Source organism: Malaclemys terrapin, chromosome 1 (assembly GCF_027887155.1).
Source record: "Malaclemys terrapin pileata isolate rMalTer1 chromosome 1, rMalTer1.hap1, whole genome shotgun sequence".
In the NCBI taxonomy this organism is placed as follows: Eukaryota; Metazoa; Chordata; order Testudines; family Emydidae; genus Malaclemys; species Malaclemys terrapin.
In genome coordinates this window covers 200659022-200676463 of record NC_071505.1, presented here as the reverse complement: position 1 = coordinate 200676463, position 17442 = coordinate 200659022, and the positions used below count along the sequence as shown (strand labels likewise).

Here is a 17442-nt window from a genome sequence, read left to right as displayed (position 1 = left end):
ATGTATGACACACCTGAAAATGGTAAGTGAATCTAATAAAGCCAAACTATTAAGTAATGTTAATTTTGGTTGATTTAAAATAGACTGTTGAAAGATCTGGCATGTTACTGTACACTGTTTGAGGACTTGGCCCAAGACTTGGCCCAAGACACTCACAAAAGTGAGGTGTGACAGCAATTATCTTTGCAGCAAAGGAGAAAATTCTGTCTTTTTTACTATAATAAGCAATTATAATATTTTCTCCATGGCTTCATAAATTGTTTGATCTGCAAAGCAATCTGGTGACAAGCACCACTGATATCCTGACAAATCACACCAAAATTGAAGCTATTTCCCTAAAATATTTAGCAAACCATACATTTTTAGTTGCCTGCAAGGCTGTTTTACCAACTACATTCCAGCACCTCCATAAAATAGTAGCACGGGAAAATACTCAGAATGGGTCTATTGCTTAAGTCTTAAAAAAAAATTTGTATGTTAAAATTTTCCTGTGAATGCTCCTAACAGCAAAGAGGAGCAAATTCTACCTTTGGATGCTTTTGTGTGACTCCTTCTATGGAGTTTGAATTAGATTCCTCAGATTCAAACTAACTCTGCTGTTTTTTGTTCCTAGTAAGATCCAAGAAAGGACCTATTTTCCAGTTCCAGGGCAGATGTTGCTAAAATCTTGTGAGAACAGCCAGTTTGTGACATCATGACTCAAAATGGTGGAAATCTCCAAACAGATGATCTTGTAAAATTTCTACCTTTTGAGATGAGAAATCTCACAGGATCATGACTGCCATTTGGGGCCCAAATCTTATAAGAACTGCTCATAAGATTTTGGCAACCACACATCCAAACCCTAATTGTTCACTAGCCCCACACTATAACCATATCTTGTTATGAAGATGAACAATGTATCCTTGGCCTATTGATACTCGGAGGATATGAGCAGGAACAAACTATTATAGCTCTACTCATTTTCACAAGGTTATATACAGCTCAGGAAATCAATCTAATTGTGTACAAGAAAAAGAATACTGTAATATTTGAGGATAGCTCTATTCAGTACCACATTTACCAAACTTAATTATGTCTTATAGGTGTAGTATTATTTTAGTTAACTTCTTGCTGCCCTGCAATCTCCTGCATTAGATAATTAATTCCTCTAAATCAAAGACACTAAGACTGAATTAAGATTTTCCAAACAGACCCTATTTAGAACCCACAGTCCAATTAGCCTATTGTTTCTGAGCATATGTACCAAATGGTACTATGTCAAGGATATGATTTTTTTTTTTACCTGTGTTTGTTATGATCTTCTATTTTTATTTATAAATTTTGTGAGAAATATAGTGCTCTTGGACAGGGCCAGCTCTAGGTTTTTTGCTGCCCCAAGCAAACAAATGTTTGGCTGCCACCCACCCCAGCCCTGGGCTCTCACCCCCTCCACACCAGTGCTCTCCCCCACCCTCTATGGCCCCGCTGCTGCTCCTGGCTGCCCTGCCGCAGGCCCTGGGTGGCTCGGGCCGCTGCGCTCAGCCCCGCCTGCGGCACTGGGGGGAGGCCGCCCTTTGGCACCTGCAGGTGGCTCTGTGTACCCCACGGGGCGGCCCTCAGCCTGAGTGTCCCCCGCTCAGAGCCTGCCTGGCCCAGCCACAAGGTGCGGCACTGCTCCCCCGTGGCGTGAACGCGCTGCTGCTGCCAGGGCCGGCTCTAGGGTTTTGCCGCCCCAAGCAAAAAAAAAAAAAAAAAAAAAGATGTCCGGAATGCCGCCCCTGAAAATGTGCCACCACGTGCTTGGTTTGCTGGTGTATAGAGCTGGTCCTGCTCTTGGAGGTGAGAGGCTAACAGCATTGGTCGTAGGTAGGAGTAATACAGGCAAGCACTATGCAAGCCAGGACACCTCAATCGTAACCTGAAATATCCCTGCTATATCAAGTTACCAGAAGAGTCTGCCATGTATTCCTCATTCTCTGTAGTTTTCTTATTAATTTCTGTAAGATGGTTGCAACACTATTTTAATTAAATGCAAATATTAAAACAGTAAAAGTAACTCAAACCAGTAAGAGAAATGAAATTAAAAGATTTTCAACCTGTATTCCTCTTGTCTTTTAATGCTTAGTTACAGTACAGCAAGGGTTTCGGAGCAAGTGAGTGATTTTATATTTAGTATCATATGTTCTACTGGCGGGCCAGTAGGACATCAGCTGTACTGACATGGCAATTGACATTACATTGTTACTAATCTTTTGAGAAAACTGAAAGCTTACACTGACACTGTAATGGGCTTTTTCTGCTTTGGACACCAGAGGGTCACGACTGGAAAAGCTGCAGTTAATGCAATGCATAAAGACACTTCACTATAAAATGTTGGATATATGTATCCTGTGGTTTTGATAAAATCCTTATAGCTCAAACGACAAGAGTATCATAATATATTACCATAATAGTTTTCAACATAAATAAAAATGCAGTAAAAACAGATTAAACATATTGACTATTTTAATTTTTTTTAATAGCAAGATACGTCAAATCCACATAAAGAACTATTGGCTCTATCCAATTCCCATTGAAGTTAATGAGAGATTTGCAGGATCAGGCCCTATGATTCTGCCAAATTTCAGTTTTCAAAATTTTTCAGAGTCGACCAAAACACTTCATTTTTTTTTTAGCATTCTAGGTAGAATACAGTCCTCAGAACTCAGTCAACTGCAGGCATTAGGGGAATAACTCCAAGAGTTTGTCTAATTTCATCCAAATGCAATCAAGGTTATATATGTTTAAAGCTGAATCTACAGTATAACTTGAGAACATAGCAGAAGTTATATGTTATTCTGTTGGAAGTTCAACTGTGAAACCACACTTTGTAACTTTATAGTGACATTTATTCTTCTTTCAGTTGTAAAGCTGAAAGAAAACACCCTTTTGCAAATCATGTTTTAATTTACATAATCTATATTGACAAGAATGTCTGGATGCTGCTGCAGAGTCCTCTGTAGGCAAGAAGTATAGTATGGTATAAAACACTTTATACAGACTACTCAAGTTTTATCTTGTTGGCTTCCACAGTTCCTTGAAATACTGAAACCAGAGCAGTATAATACTACTGTTAGATATGTTATGGTGAATTTATCATGTTGAAGATTGCTTGGATTTGATCTTATTGGTTAAACTATAAGTTTAAATACTGGACAGAGAATCAGTATAGAACTGCTGGTATAGTTACAGCTTTACTTAACTTTTCCTACATAACTCACAAGGTTCATGGCGGTGCCAGCTGGCCAACAACAAACGAGATTTGGCTGGGAAAGCAATTTTTAACCCAGTCTCAAAGACCCTTGCTTCTCATACCTGCATTGTGCTTTGCCAAGTATTTGTCTTTGTACTGCTTCTTTTTCTTTCCAAACCAAGTACAGCTGGCCTGCTGCTCCTGTTTGGTCTTCTCCATGGCAATACAAGCTACTCGCCTGACATGTGAAGGGGAAGAAATAACTAATTAGCTTGTTGTTATGGACAACCTAGTACAGTATCCATCGTTCACTGAAGTATTAACTCTGCTATTATAAACATATATTTAAAAGGACATGTGATACTTCAAAAAGAAGGCTGTTTTAATTTACGTGTGTACAACAAGACTTCTTAAAACTTCCTTCTATTAAAGATGTTCAGTTAGAGATATGAATATTAATACATGTATTTTACAGGTGCATTACTATAAGGACTGTTCTTAGAGCTCACAGCCCAGGAGAAAGAGGGGACTAAGATGGCTTTAAACCACATTTGTGTTCCCTGATGCTAGGCTGCTTTAAGGTCTGGAGAGGCCCCTGGCATAATTTAGACAGGAGTGAAGACCTGGGTAAGTTACAGCAGTCTCCTGGGGCTGCCCTATAGGTTGCAGTGCCAGCCAAAATCTCCACATTGATGCATGTTGCACCACCACTGAGACATACCCCTCCCAACCCAGCATGCCCTCTATATCAGTGGTTCTCAACCAGGGGTACATGTATCCCTGGGGGTACGCAAAGGTCTTCCCGGGGGTACATCAACTCAGCTAGATATTTGTCTAGTTTTACACCAACCTACATAAAAAGCACTAGTGTATTCAGTACAAACTAAAATTTCATACAGACAATGGCTTGTTTACACTGCTCTGTATACTTACACTGATATGTAAGCACAATATTTATATTCCAACTGATTTATTTTATAAGTCTATGGTAAAAATGAGAGAGTAAGCAATTTGTCAGTAACCATGTGCTGTGACACTTTTGTGTTTTTATGTCTGATTTTGTAAGCACGTAGTTTTTAAGCGAAGTGATACTTGGGGTACGCAAGATAAATCAGAATCCTGACAGGTCACAGCAGTCTGGGAAGGTTGAGAGCACTGCTCTATACCGAGGGTAAATTCATTTGTATAGAAAACCAAAAAAACATACCATTCTTGAAGCTCAGGAGAAGGAATGAGACCTGCAGTACCATTTTTGGAGTTCTCCAGTTTACCCTGCCACCAGTTATGATCATCTTTGCTAATGATCTGGATAATGTCTCCAACTCTGAATCTGATGCCAGCTTCTTTGCAGGGGATGAGGTCATCCTTTGCTGGATCATATTCAAATTGTGCTCTTACATATATCTATAAAACAGGAGTTTGTAAAAGACATTTGCCATATTACACTCATTGGTAGTAAGTACAATAGATGAAAATTTGATCTGCACATCTAGCTACCACACACTGTATGCTTACAAGCAGAGGAAGAAACAATGATGAAAGCATAAGTGACAGCTGAAAACAATGGAGACAATGTGATGTTATCTGTAATACTTGTGACTTCTACGTATTGTAAAGTCTAAGAGTAACAGCAAATGTTCTCATTCTGTGTGGACTCTTATCTACAAATCTTTAATATAGATTGTTGGGGTTACTGAAAATTTAAAAAATCTAAATCTGCATATTATTAGCAGTGATCTAAAATTACAGGTTGAAGGTTAGTACATTTCATAGCTTGAACTGTACTTACCTTCAACAAAAGCCACGTAACACATTTTCAAGTTGGATGATATTTTAATGCTAAGAAGTATTACTATATAATTATCAGTACTCCTTTAGACTAAACCAAATTCTCACGAGACATAATAAAAAACCCAGTATAGTACCTATTAAATATATTTGCTTGGATGGACTCTAGGTAATCTCTGTATAGTTTAAATTAGTGCAAATCCATTCGCAGTTGTATATACACTCATAGGTGCCAATGATAGGCAATTGCAATTCTTTCAATACCAGTTTCTTACTTTGTGTGTCATGCTAGAACAATGGTATTAAAATGAATAGTCTGAAAGGGGTATGCTTTCAGGAGCACAAACAGCAGAAATGAAGTTTTTAACTGTTCTGTTTTAAATAATATAATAAGGCTTTGCATTTATTTAGTGCCTTGAATCAGAGGATCTCAAAGGTATTAAATGTCCTGACCAGGGTCACACAAAACATCTGTTACAGAACTGAGAATAGAAAACAGATAGCCTAACTTCCAGAGTTACGTTAGTGTTACAAGATCAAATGTGATGGTTTGGGAAATCTGTCAACGTACACCTTTATGACTTCTGATTGATTTTATGAACTCTATGTATAACTAACCCTCAACATGGATTGAATCAGCTACTTGTTGACAGGGACCGTGTCAAATACCATGCACCCTGACAAGAAAGACAATGAATAGGCTAAAGAGACTGGCCAAGCAAAGGAAACTGGTGATCTCAGGTAGTCTGCAGTGGGGGGCTGGAGCAATAGAATCCCCAGGAGAAAGGCAGAACAAAGGAAGAGGTATTAGAAGTTGCTGTTAAAGAGACACATGTTCTCTCAGCTAGGGAGAACCTTTTGACTGCTGTGAGTAATTGTCGTAAGACAGAGACAAAAAACCTGAAGGCTGAGCAGGGAGAAAGGAGCATCTTAAGACCCTGAAAGGATTGACCAAATCCCTAAAGGATTCTTGGAGTGGTGAGAAAACCGGAGAGAGGGCTTTTGCATGTAAGGTTTGCTGTGGTTTGAAAGAAGTGGATTCTCTCATAGCAGCAGCTGCTGCCAAATTCCAGGCCTTTCATCAGTGGTCTCTGTGGAGAAGCTGGGACATCAAGCTTATTATAAAGCTGTAGATCTACAGGATGATGATTATGTCAACTGTATCATATGGCAGTGAAACATGGGCACCGAGGACGACTGAAGAGTGGTGATTGATGTTTTTACTTCTGGTCATCTTCAGCAGCTGGTCCCTATTAAATGGCAGGACAATTTTAGCAAGGAGGATATTCGTGGCTGAACCCCGCAACCACCTCCATCAGCACTGGTTTAATTTTGGCAGCTTTCTTGGTATGGACATATTATTAGGTTGGAAGACCAATGAATCATGAAGTGTGTTTACTAAGGAATGCCGCTATATGGCTGACAATTATGTGGTTGTTAAACGTTTCAATGGCATGACAAGATTGCCAGTGATGGACACAGATGCAACATCCAGATGGATCATCTTAAGGACATAGCTAGAGATCAGTCTGGTTGACACTCAATGTGTAAGGAGGCCATGTCCCTTTGGGATTTGTAATGGTGGTGATGATGATTTGTTATTTGTGTAACTGTCACATGTTCCTGAAGGGTTAAACTAAACCAGAGAACCCATGAGGGTAGGGCTCTGGAAAAGATAATGGGGAGACCTGGGTACAGAACTGGTCTAGAGACCTAGGGCAGTGGGGTCCCACTTCTGACAAGGGGTTCTAGACAGGGAGACTGTATCCCCAGAGAGAGCCTGAGAGGCTAGAGACAGTGCTTGGATGCTGCTCTGCCTCCGAGGGCTTAGAAACATGCAGGATCCAGAATTTGGACCCAAACACAGAAGCCTGGTGAACGTTTAACAGGGGACGCTCTACCAGTCTGACACACCATCCTTCCCCTCATTTAAAATGTGATTATAGTCAGAAAAATGACTGTAAAAACAGCACTGTGGAATTTTATGTTTATTGGCATATGTTTAATGTGCTTGGTTTGCTTGCCAGTAAGATATTTTCCCCTAACTGGCAGCCTTGAAGACTCAACCTGGGATCTTTACGGCTCTTGCAGACTCACTAGTAAGAAAAATTCTGCATTTGGAACTTAGTTAACAATTCTGTTGGTGCTATATAACCCAGAAAAGGATATAGCTCACTCTGAGATAGCTCTATTGGTTCTGCAGTACAAAGAAGTTAATAGGTGTTATTGGTCAGAAATGTAAGCAGATATGTCTCTGAATACACACAGTAAGGAGGAGCTGTTTGTACAGAGACACTTTCCTGACCACAATTTGCTCTGTTTGCTTTAAATCATATGTATTTTAAATAAATGATTGTAAGACAGAGCAATACACTTTACTTACATTTATAAACATTTATCCACCTTCCTTCCTTTAAAATTCAGCTCCAATAAAGCTCTAACAGTTTATTAGCACCTGGATGCTGAGGATTATGGCACTACAGAACTAACCCAATTCTTCTTCTCAACACTGTTCCTACCATATGCTTGGCTGCAATCTTAATATCGTCAGTCACTGGCCTTCATACCTGAAATATATTTTGTCTATTTAAAATGATAGCATCGGATGACAGGTGCCAGAATAGAAGGCCTGATTTTCAATATTTTAAAATCTTATCCTCACTTTGCCATTGACTCTGTGTGACCTTGGGCAAGTCACTACCCTCTTTCCTCAACAGACATCTGTAAAATGGGGATTTAAAAACACTTTCACTGCTTTTACTAATTTGTTTTTTTGTGATTTGATCATTATTGCAGTCACCTTTGCGTTTCCCCCTCTCTGGTACAAACAGGCTAGAATAGTGATCAATATTTTGTACCACTAGAAGTTCTGCCTTTCTTTTCCCTCTTATTTCCAGCATGATTCTTCCCTGTGCACTACGTCTCCATTCAGAGACTGCTGTGGTCCTTTATGGAAAAGTTTTGACTTCTTTAAATATATCTTAGGAGTCCTACAAAAACCTAGAATGGGTCCAACTCTCTTCTGGGCCCACGGTGAAGGAAAGAGTTGGCTGGGCAACATTCTGGTTCAGGTGAAAAGGAACCCTGGGAAGGAAACTGGAACAACTGCAGCTGGTAGATTAGAACAAGGTATGAGGGAAACCATGAAAGAGTAGATGATTCTTCCACTGTCCTGGCCAAACTGATGGACACTAAGAAAAATAGTTTAAGGGAAGGAAAGCAAAAGTCAGCTGAATACAGAGTCTTAAAGGGTGTTTCACAGAGCATCTGTACGACTAGACTCAGGCTGCCTGGGACCTCTAGAGGGGAAAGGAAACTGCAGGACTTCAAAAACAGGAAACAAAAGAAGAGTAACCCATTGCTCGAACAGATCTCCCTGCTGACTGAGCCTGATAAAAAAAGACCTTTACAGAATCTGTTCAGCCTGGAATTCCTTGAATTTCATGGTTGTAATGATATTCCCATATAAATTATTCCCCGTCTTTGCATTGCTGGAGCGAGGGGATGAATCTCTAGTTCAGATTCAGAGGAAGTTTTCCCTTCTTCAGAGGCAGACCGTGGAAAGGTTGGGCCTGCAAGAAGTCACCGATGAAGATGGATCTGGGGCCTCTTGTGCAACATAGTGGTATGACAGCTGAAACAAAGAAAAAGTTCCTTGAAACTGCAGAGGAGAATCATTAGGAAGCATTTGCAGAATCCTTAAAGGGGTTTCTTGGAATCTTCTTGGGACGGAAATGTCCTGGTTTGGCTTGTGAAACTATGTAAGACAGTTCTAGTTCAGGCCAAGATCATAAGGCTAAGAAGGGACTGAAAAATCCCTTGAGCTCCTTATGTTAAAAAAAATAATTAAATAATGGAGGGCCTCCTGGCTCTTCCTGCTCTTCTGACCCAAGATGCACTTCTGAGAGAGAACCTGCACCAATGGGTGAGCGCCTTTTCCCTCTCTCCTGATAGTGAAGGATGGTTTCACGTCACCTGGCTCCAATGCAGCCAGGGCCCTCTGCTCCCTCTACCTGCGCAAAAGCAAGAGCTGCTCTTAGTACGTTAGATTCTGCCATACTTACTCACTCGGAATACTGCATTGCTCCATAAATAGCCAAGAAAGGTCCTATCCAAAGAGCCTAAAAGCAGAATCTGGCCCAAAGAAGACACCTGTCACTGAGGACAAAATGCTGCTGGAGCCATGCAAACATTGCCGTGTGTATTTCAAATAGATGCATGCACATAATACACAAACTCAGGTATATAATATAATATATAATACACAAACTCAAGTGTGTGTGTGTGTATATATATATACACACCTGAGTTTGTGTATTATATATATATATAATATAATATATATATATAAAATATAATTACCTGTGTTTGGATATTTACACACCCTCAAATATCTAACTAAACCAAACTTCTCTGTAAGCACTACAGGAAAAATGAAGCTGGACTGTAATTCAGTTTACAGAGATATAAGCTAAACATTATAAAAATCTTTGAAAAGAGATCAGAAACAAAAATAATTTCTTTCCCTTAAACTCCTTGTGAAATTTGCTCAAAAATTTCCAGAAGAAATCTGCACTCTGGAATGAAGTGTGGTGCATGAAATTTGCAGTGTGCTGGTTTTGGTGAAGCTAGAGTATGAGGTTGTAAATTAGCCTTATAAATGGGATGATAACTTCAGATTTAGCGGCCCTTCATAAAAGTAATCCTCAGCACTTAGTAAACATTAATAACTAGTTATGAACTAATTAAAATACTAAACTTTTAAAGTTTTCTCAGAATGATGTTTTAAGTTATTTTAAGCTTCCTTTATTTGTCTCAGTTTGATCTACATTCCTGGCACAGAATAAAGCTGTACTTTATTCCAAAGTGAAAACCTGTGCAGGTTTCTGATTTGAACAGTGCTGTACGTGTCTATTAATGTGTTCTTAATAATTAAAACAACCACACAGTCTGAAATTACAATGAACTTCCCAGTCTCTCACACACATATAAATGGATGGAAAAAACATTACTGTGAATTAGCCATAAACAATGAGTTAAAAACAAAATGGGACGCATTCTTCAAGCTTAAATGTTATAGTCCAGCACATACATAATGGAAAAAGGTAAGAAGGGGTTGGCTGCTAGCAGCTAAGTTTAGAAAAGCTCCCATGGAGGATATCTATTCACCTGTCGTCCTTTTGGTTGTGTTGTTGATGGCAAGTCCTGCAGAACAAAGCCAACCCAGGAGAAGAAATTTTCATTTTACTTTTTTAGAGTATACAACATAATTTGTTAGTATAATTTGTTACATTACAGCAAAATGTTACATTGTACATATGTATAAAACATTAACTCATTTCTTAGAAGTTTTTATTTCTTAAGGAAAATCAAACCCAGGCTGTTTAGCAGCAAGCTGAAGAAAGCAGGTAAAAGTTTAAGCAGATAGAAAATGTGCTTTTTCTTAAATAAATGATTCAGCATCTTCAACACAAAAGCACCTGCAAGTGAAAGAGGCTCTCTATAAGAATGCCTTTTTCAACTTAAGAAATACTTAAATTAGATGTGTTTCTAGAAAATAAGAAATAGTTACAATAAATATTACTAAATTTTATCTTAGAAAGATATTAAATGTTAAATTGTGACCAAGAATAAATTTATGAGTGTGTCTATTATGTTGCAAGTTCAGTATTTTCCACAGAAATGTATTGAAATTCTCCATCCACATAATTATCTTTCATTGTTATAATTAAAATACTTTACTTTTCAGCTAACCATTTCTAAACTGTAATTTACTTTTAATAGTTGACGGAATAGTTGCCCTGCTCTGGGTTTTTCAGTTGATACACAATCCCATGAAGTGATGGCATTGTTGAAGTTATCAGAGTGTGCAGAACTGTGAGTGTCAGCAGCACTCTTATAGAAATCTTACAGAAGGAACTTGCAGATACAGATGCTTTGTAATGTTTTGCCATATAAATCACGACAATGACAAATGATACACAATACAAATTTCAACATCTATTTAGAAATATCTGAAATCAAGAGCACCCTTCTACCTGAATACATGCTGAACTGGAAGTACTTTGTGTTAAAGATGTGATGATACTAGCTTGGTTTGTAGTGCAGTTTAAAGCCACTTCCTTTTGCTTTCCATACCCAGGCAAGGCTCATATTTCACAAAGTATGTGCACGTACCACAACAGCAGAGGGCACACCAATTCCTTAACTCAGATAGCGGAAACGAATACACATTCCAGAGGTCTCTCAAAACTCCAAGATTGGAAAAGCCCTGAAATACCTGCTGTGCAATTATTCTTCTTTGAAACACTGCTTCAAAAGTTTAGAATGGAAATAATGCTTCCACTTTAAATCCTTACTTAGTTTTGAGGAAACTAGGACCAGGGGATTGCTAAGAACATTTTAAAGATGAGTGAACTACCATTTTACACTTGTTAATATTTAATCAATTAATTTAATGTTAATGAGAAGAATATGTTGTTGAAAAAAAAAAAACCCTTAAAAGGAGAAAATGGGGAGTTATAATTGTAGTAGCTTTGAATATATCAGCAGAACACAATTTTTCCACTGAATACATATAACTATAACAGTAATGGTAGATAAGCACCAACAAAATTTGTACACTTTCTCTGTCTGGAACTAGAGGTCTTACCGAAACAGAATTGTTAGTGCTGCTATGACCATTAGCTGGGGACTGTCTGGATGTAGAGGGGGAATCTCTCTGAAATAAGACACAAGGTTCATTAACACACAACACTATTACAGGAACACAGATATATTTAAAAGAAGAGTTACATCCACAGCTTTATATTAATTTCTTCAGCTGTTTCTTTGGAGAAAGTTTCCACACTATAAACTGCACAAGTATCCCAAAATACTGAATAGTTTTTTACAATTTGATATTTGGATTTATTTGCTTATTTATCTTATAAATTAAATATTACTACTACCTCAGGAGTCAGTTTTCTGAATTTCCCAATATTTGGGACCACTTCTTAAGCGTTGCCTCACGTGGCAATCAAAATGACCTGGTGCATCAGTAGCTATCTTTCACAAAAAAATGTAAGATTACATGCTGAACAATTTAAATAGGATGGGCAACAGCAGTCTTCAGCATATAGCTGATTTTAAACAAACTTTATAGTCATTTAGGTGTGCTGATGTTGGGAATGATCTTTCCTGCTCCATGAAATGTCCTTACGCACACTGCCTCCACCAGTTCCTGGAGGACCCCAGCTGGAGCCCAGAGCTGGCTACTCGGGTGAGGTAACTGACTTTTTTATTTTTTTAAACTTTTGCATTTTTTTTCTGTTTTTCTTTTGCATCTTATGCCATAGCTTTGTAAAGTTTCAAGTAATTTTTATTTTTATACTCTACTTGGTATAAAAATAAAATTTTGCCAAATTAAATACATTTCTAATAAATAAATACATTCAGAATAAAATTCTGCCAAACTGCAGCTTTTCACACAGTCCCACATGACATTCTCATAAGCAAACTAGGGAAATGTGGTCTAGATGAAATTACTACAAGGTGAGTGCATAACTAGTTGAAAGACCGTACTCAAAGAGTAGTTATCAATAGTTTGTGAGGATGCATTCAGAGGAGCCCCACACGGGTCAGTCGCGGGTCCAATACTATTCAATATTTTTATTAATGACTTGGATAATGGAGTGAGAGTATGCTTATAAAATTTGCAAATGACACCAAACTGGAAGAGACTGCAAGTATTTTGGAGGGCGGAATTAGAATTCAAAACAACTTTGACAAATTGGAGAATTGGTCTGAAATCACCAAGATGAATTTCAATAAAGACAAATTTGAAGTACTACACTTATGAAGGAAAAATCAAATGCACAACTAGAAAATGGGGAATAACTGGCTAGATAGTAGTACTACTGAAAAGGATCTGGGAGTGACAGAGGATCACAAATTAAAGATCAGTCAACAATGCGATGCCATTATGAAAAAAGCTAATATTTTGAGACGCATACGTAAGATATGGGAGGTAACTGTCCTGCTGTACTCAGCACTGGGGAGGCCTCAGCTAGTGTAATGTGTCCAATTCTGGTACACATATTAAGAAAGATGTGGACAAATTGGAGAGAATCTAGAGGAGAGCAACAACAGTGATAAAAAATTTAGAAAACTTGACCATGGGCATGTTTAATCTTGGGGGAAAAAAAAAGACTGAAGGGGAACTGATAATGTCTTCAAATATATTAAAGGCTGTTATAAAGAGGAAAGTGATTAATTGTTCTCCATGTCCACTGAAGGTAGGACAAGAAGTAATGGGATTAATCTGAAGCAAGGGAGATTTAGGTTAGATATTAGGAAAAACTTTCTAACAATAGGGATAGTTAAGCTCTGGAATAGGATTTCAAGGGAAGTTGTGAAATCCCCATCATTGGAGGTTTTTAAAGAACAATTTAGATAAATACCTGGCAGGGATGGTCTAGGTTTACTTGGTTCTGTCTCAGCACAGGGAGCTGGATTAGATGACCTCTCGAGGTCCCTTCCAGCCCTGCATTTCTATTATTCTGTGATTCTATATAACAAAAAAGCCACCACTTGCCTGAGCCTTGCAGGGTGGCTCTATGCTCCAGGGGAGTTCCATGGTGGTTGAGACATTATCTGCAAAGCGCATGTTGGGACATATTATGGAATGGGAAATGGGGATTTGTGATGATTTTGGGTCTTGAATAGGGGGAAAAAAGGGATAATTGCCAAACCTCCTGTTTACCCTTGCTATTTTGAGCGCACAGTACTTTACAATATGAGCTCATCAAAGAAATCTCAAGTGCTAATTGGATACTTATTCAGTAAACAAAATAATTAATTCACACATTGTATAAAAACCAAGAGTGCTGAATTGTAATGTTCCATGTCTAAAATCCTTTTAGGTATCTTCAGCTGTTAGCGTCATAATGTTACAGACAACAAAATGAGAAAAAACAGATAATTTTTTTTTAAAAATCCTTTGTGCATAGCTTATCAAATGACAGTGCATTTAACAAGTATATTAGAAGCCAGGACCCCATCTACACTGCTCACGAGACAACATTTATCTGATTAGACTTCACCATTAACAAGGTATTAATATATACAAGAAAGTTATATAACAGCACTCATAACTATCCCAAAATACCAGTGAAAAGTTCAAACAACAGGCACTATTTATTGTTGTTGCCTGTACTATTTGATGTGCTGTATAAACTCAACACAGCATTCAGGACTTAGTTTTGACTCATTGAGTATGGTTTAAAATGAAATTCCATGAGTAGCCACCTAGAGGAGCTCCAGACCTGAAATAGCAGAGCCACAAGTTTGCTAGTCTTATCACTTTTAAGATCTTTTTATCTCAGTAAAATCCACCATAAAAAACAAATAGCTCTGTATATTTCCACTAGATGGGTTTGGAGAAAATACATAGTCATTTGGCTGCCTTAGTCATTTACAGTACTTAACAGATTGGCAGAAACACGTCTATTGTTTTTTGCAAAAATCTTCAAGCGCAACAACTTCCAATTATCCAAGTGAGGCCAAATAAGCTACTTGGTCTATGCTTCAAGGAATTTTCCTCATTTTGCTTTATTTGGGTTTATTTTATTTATCTGCCCCTTTAAGTAACATTAGATGGTGGGTAAAAGATGCTACTCCTTCCAAAAAGTTGCAATTTCCTTCCCCTACACACAGAGCTTCCTTCCACTTGCAGCAGATTTTTTCAGGTAGCACTAGATTATGAGTCACATGGAAGAGTCATTTGTCCCCTCAGATGTGCTCATCTCCTGCTGGCTCTGCCCACCTCTCTGACTGTCTAGAATAGATGGAATATGGCTTAACTTGGGTACCTCTGATTTGGTTTGCTTGTCAAATGACAATTTGGCAAGGGGCAAACTTTGGGATGTGCTGGAAGCAGACACAGCCTATTTGTCTAATCTGGGCAAGAAAAAGTCCAGATGGAGGGAGAAGGCATAGCTGCACAGGCTCTTGACCACATCTCCTCCCCAAGGAAAATTTCTTGGCCTACTACAAAGGCCTGTGGACCTGAGGATATTCTAAGATCTGTCTCAGTGTAATGCTCCACTAACCAGCTTTTACTTCTGAGGGGCTTCAGTGGATCGTGTCTTGTCCTGACTTTCCTAGTAGCATTAGGCAGTCAACGTTTCATGGGCTATGTGTGATTCCATGAAATCTATATAGTGACCCCTGAACAGCTTAATGGTTGGAAACTATTACAAACCCAAGCAAAATTTTAAAAAGAATGCCTTGAGTAAGTTTGGTACCCCTTTGAAAAGTGCCCCGCTCCCCAACATTGGGAACCAAGAATCACAATTAAGAACTAGTGTGATCTGCTTTTAGGCTCCTGATTGCCAATTCCACAAATCAGAGAAGCCAAATAACAAAAATGCATCTGGAAACTCAGAGGTCATACCCTATGACTTGAGAATTGGTAATATAGTTTCTATTTTTGAAAAAGGGAAAAAAAGTGATCTGGGAAACTACAGATCTGTTAGTTTGAACTCAATTGTATGCAAGGTCTTGGAACAAATTTTGGAAGATAAATTAGTTAAGAACATAGAAATAAACGGGTAATTGGGATAAAATCCAATGTGGTTTTATAAAAGGTAGATTGTGCCAGACCAATCAGATCTCCTTCTCTGAGAAGGAAACTGATTTGTTAACAAAGGAAATACAATAGATCTAATCTACATGGATTTCAGTAAGGCATTTGATTCAGTTCTACATGAGAAATTATTAGTTAAATTGGAGAAGTTGGGGATTAATATGAGAATTGAAGGTGGATAAGGAATTGGTTAAAGGGGTGTCTGCAACGGGTCATACTGAAAGCTGAACTGTCAGGCTGGAGGGAGGTTACTAGTGGAGTTCCTCAGGGATCTGTCTTGGGACCAAAGTTATTTAACATTTTTATTATTGACTTTAGCACAAAAAGTTGGAGTGTGCTAATAAAATTTGCAGATGCCACAAAGTTGGGAGGAATTGCCAATACGGAGGAGAACTGGAATATCATATAAGAAGATTTGGATGATCTTGAAAACTGGAGTAATAGAAAAGGAATGAAACTTAATAGTGCAAAGTGCAAGGTCACACAATTAGGGACTAACAACAAGAATTTTTCCTATAAGCTGAGGACTTATCAATTGGAAGTGACAAAAGATAAGAAATACCTGCGTGTACAGGTTGATCACATGATGATTATGAGCTACCATGAAAAAGGCTAATGCAATCCTAGGATGGATGCATCAGGTGAGGTATTTCCAGTAGAGACGGGGAAGGGTTAGTACCCTTATACCAGGCAATGGTGAGACCTCTACTGTGTGCATTTTTGGTGTCTCATGTTTAAGAAAGATGAATTCAAACTGGAACAGATGCAGAGAAGGGCTACTAAGATGATCAGAGGAATGGAAAAACCTACCTTATGACAGGAGACTCAAAGAGGTTGGCTTGTTTAGCCTAACCAAAAGAAGGCTGAGGGGAGATATGATTGCTTTCTATAAATACATCAGAGGGATAAATACCAGGGAGGGAGAGGCGTTATTTAAGGTACGTGCCAATGCGGACACAACAACAAATGGCAATAAAACTGGTCATCAACAAGTTTAGGCTTGAAATTAGATGAAGGTTTCTAAGCATCAGAGGAGTGAAGTTCTGGAACAGCTTCCTTAGGGAAGCAGTGGAGGAAAAAAACTAACTGGCTTCAGCTGATAAGTTTGTGGAGGGGATAGTATGATAAGATTGCCTACAATGGCATGTAGACAACCTGCGACTGTTAGCAGCAAATATCTCCAATGACTTGTGATCGGATGCTAGATGGGGAGGGCTCTGAGTTACTACAGAGAATTCGTTTCCAAGTGTTTTACTGTTGGATCTTGCAGAAAGGTTCGGGATTAATCTGGCCGCCATATTTGGGGTCAGGAAGAAATTTCCCCACAATCAGATTGGCAGAGACCCTTGGGGTTTTTTGCCTTCATCTGCTGCATGGGGCACAGGTCACTTGCAGATTTAAACTGATGTAAATGGTAAAGTCTCTGTACCTTAAATCATGATTTGAGGACTCAGTAATTAAGGGTCTATTACAGGAGTTGGGGGAGGAGGTTCTGTAGCCTGCAACGTTCAGGAGGTCAGGGTAGATGATCATATGGTCCCTTCTAGACTTAAAGTCTATGAGTCTAAGAAAAAGCTAAAGGGAATGGTGTAAACTATGAACTTAGGGCTATCTTGATTTGCCCAACTACAAGAGGCATTCATCCTATTTTTAATGTCTAGGAAGTTTCTTCTAAAAGAAAAGACTCCAAGCTAGGACAGCAAAATTGTGTATTGCATACAGCCTATTCGAAGATAGCAGACACAATGGACATCTTCTTAGAATACCAGGACTGCTTAGAACTAGAAAAATTCAGATTCTGTCTGGAGATCAG

General features: G+C 38.6%; 1 protein-coding gene across 15 annotated transcripts in view; it reads right to left on the bottom strand.

Annotated features, from left to right (window-relative positions):
* Window positions 1-17442, bottom strand: part of CASK (calcium/calmodulin dependent serine protein kinase) — a 414387-nt gene that overhangs the window by 17135 nt on the left and 379810 nt on the right. For 8 of the 15 annotated variants that reach the window (XM_054005578.1, XM_054005571.1, XM_054005585.1 and 5 more), the window contains 4 exons: window positions 11655-11723; window positions 10172-10207; window positions 4422-4618; window positions 3337-3452 (listed from right to left, as the gene is read on the bottom strand). In XM_054005578.1, coding sequence (XP_053861553.1) covers window positions 3337-3452; window positions 4422-4618; window positions 10172-10207; window positions 11655-11723 — 418 coding nt within the window. The remainder of the gene's footprint in view (window positions 1-3336; window positions 3453-4421; window positions 4619-10171; window positions 10208-11654; window positions 11724-17442) is intronic. The other 7 variants (XM_054005628.1, XM_054005620.1, XM_054005635.1 and 4 more) reach the window with 3 other exon arrangements.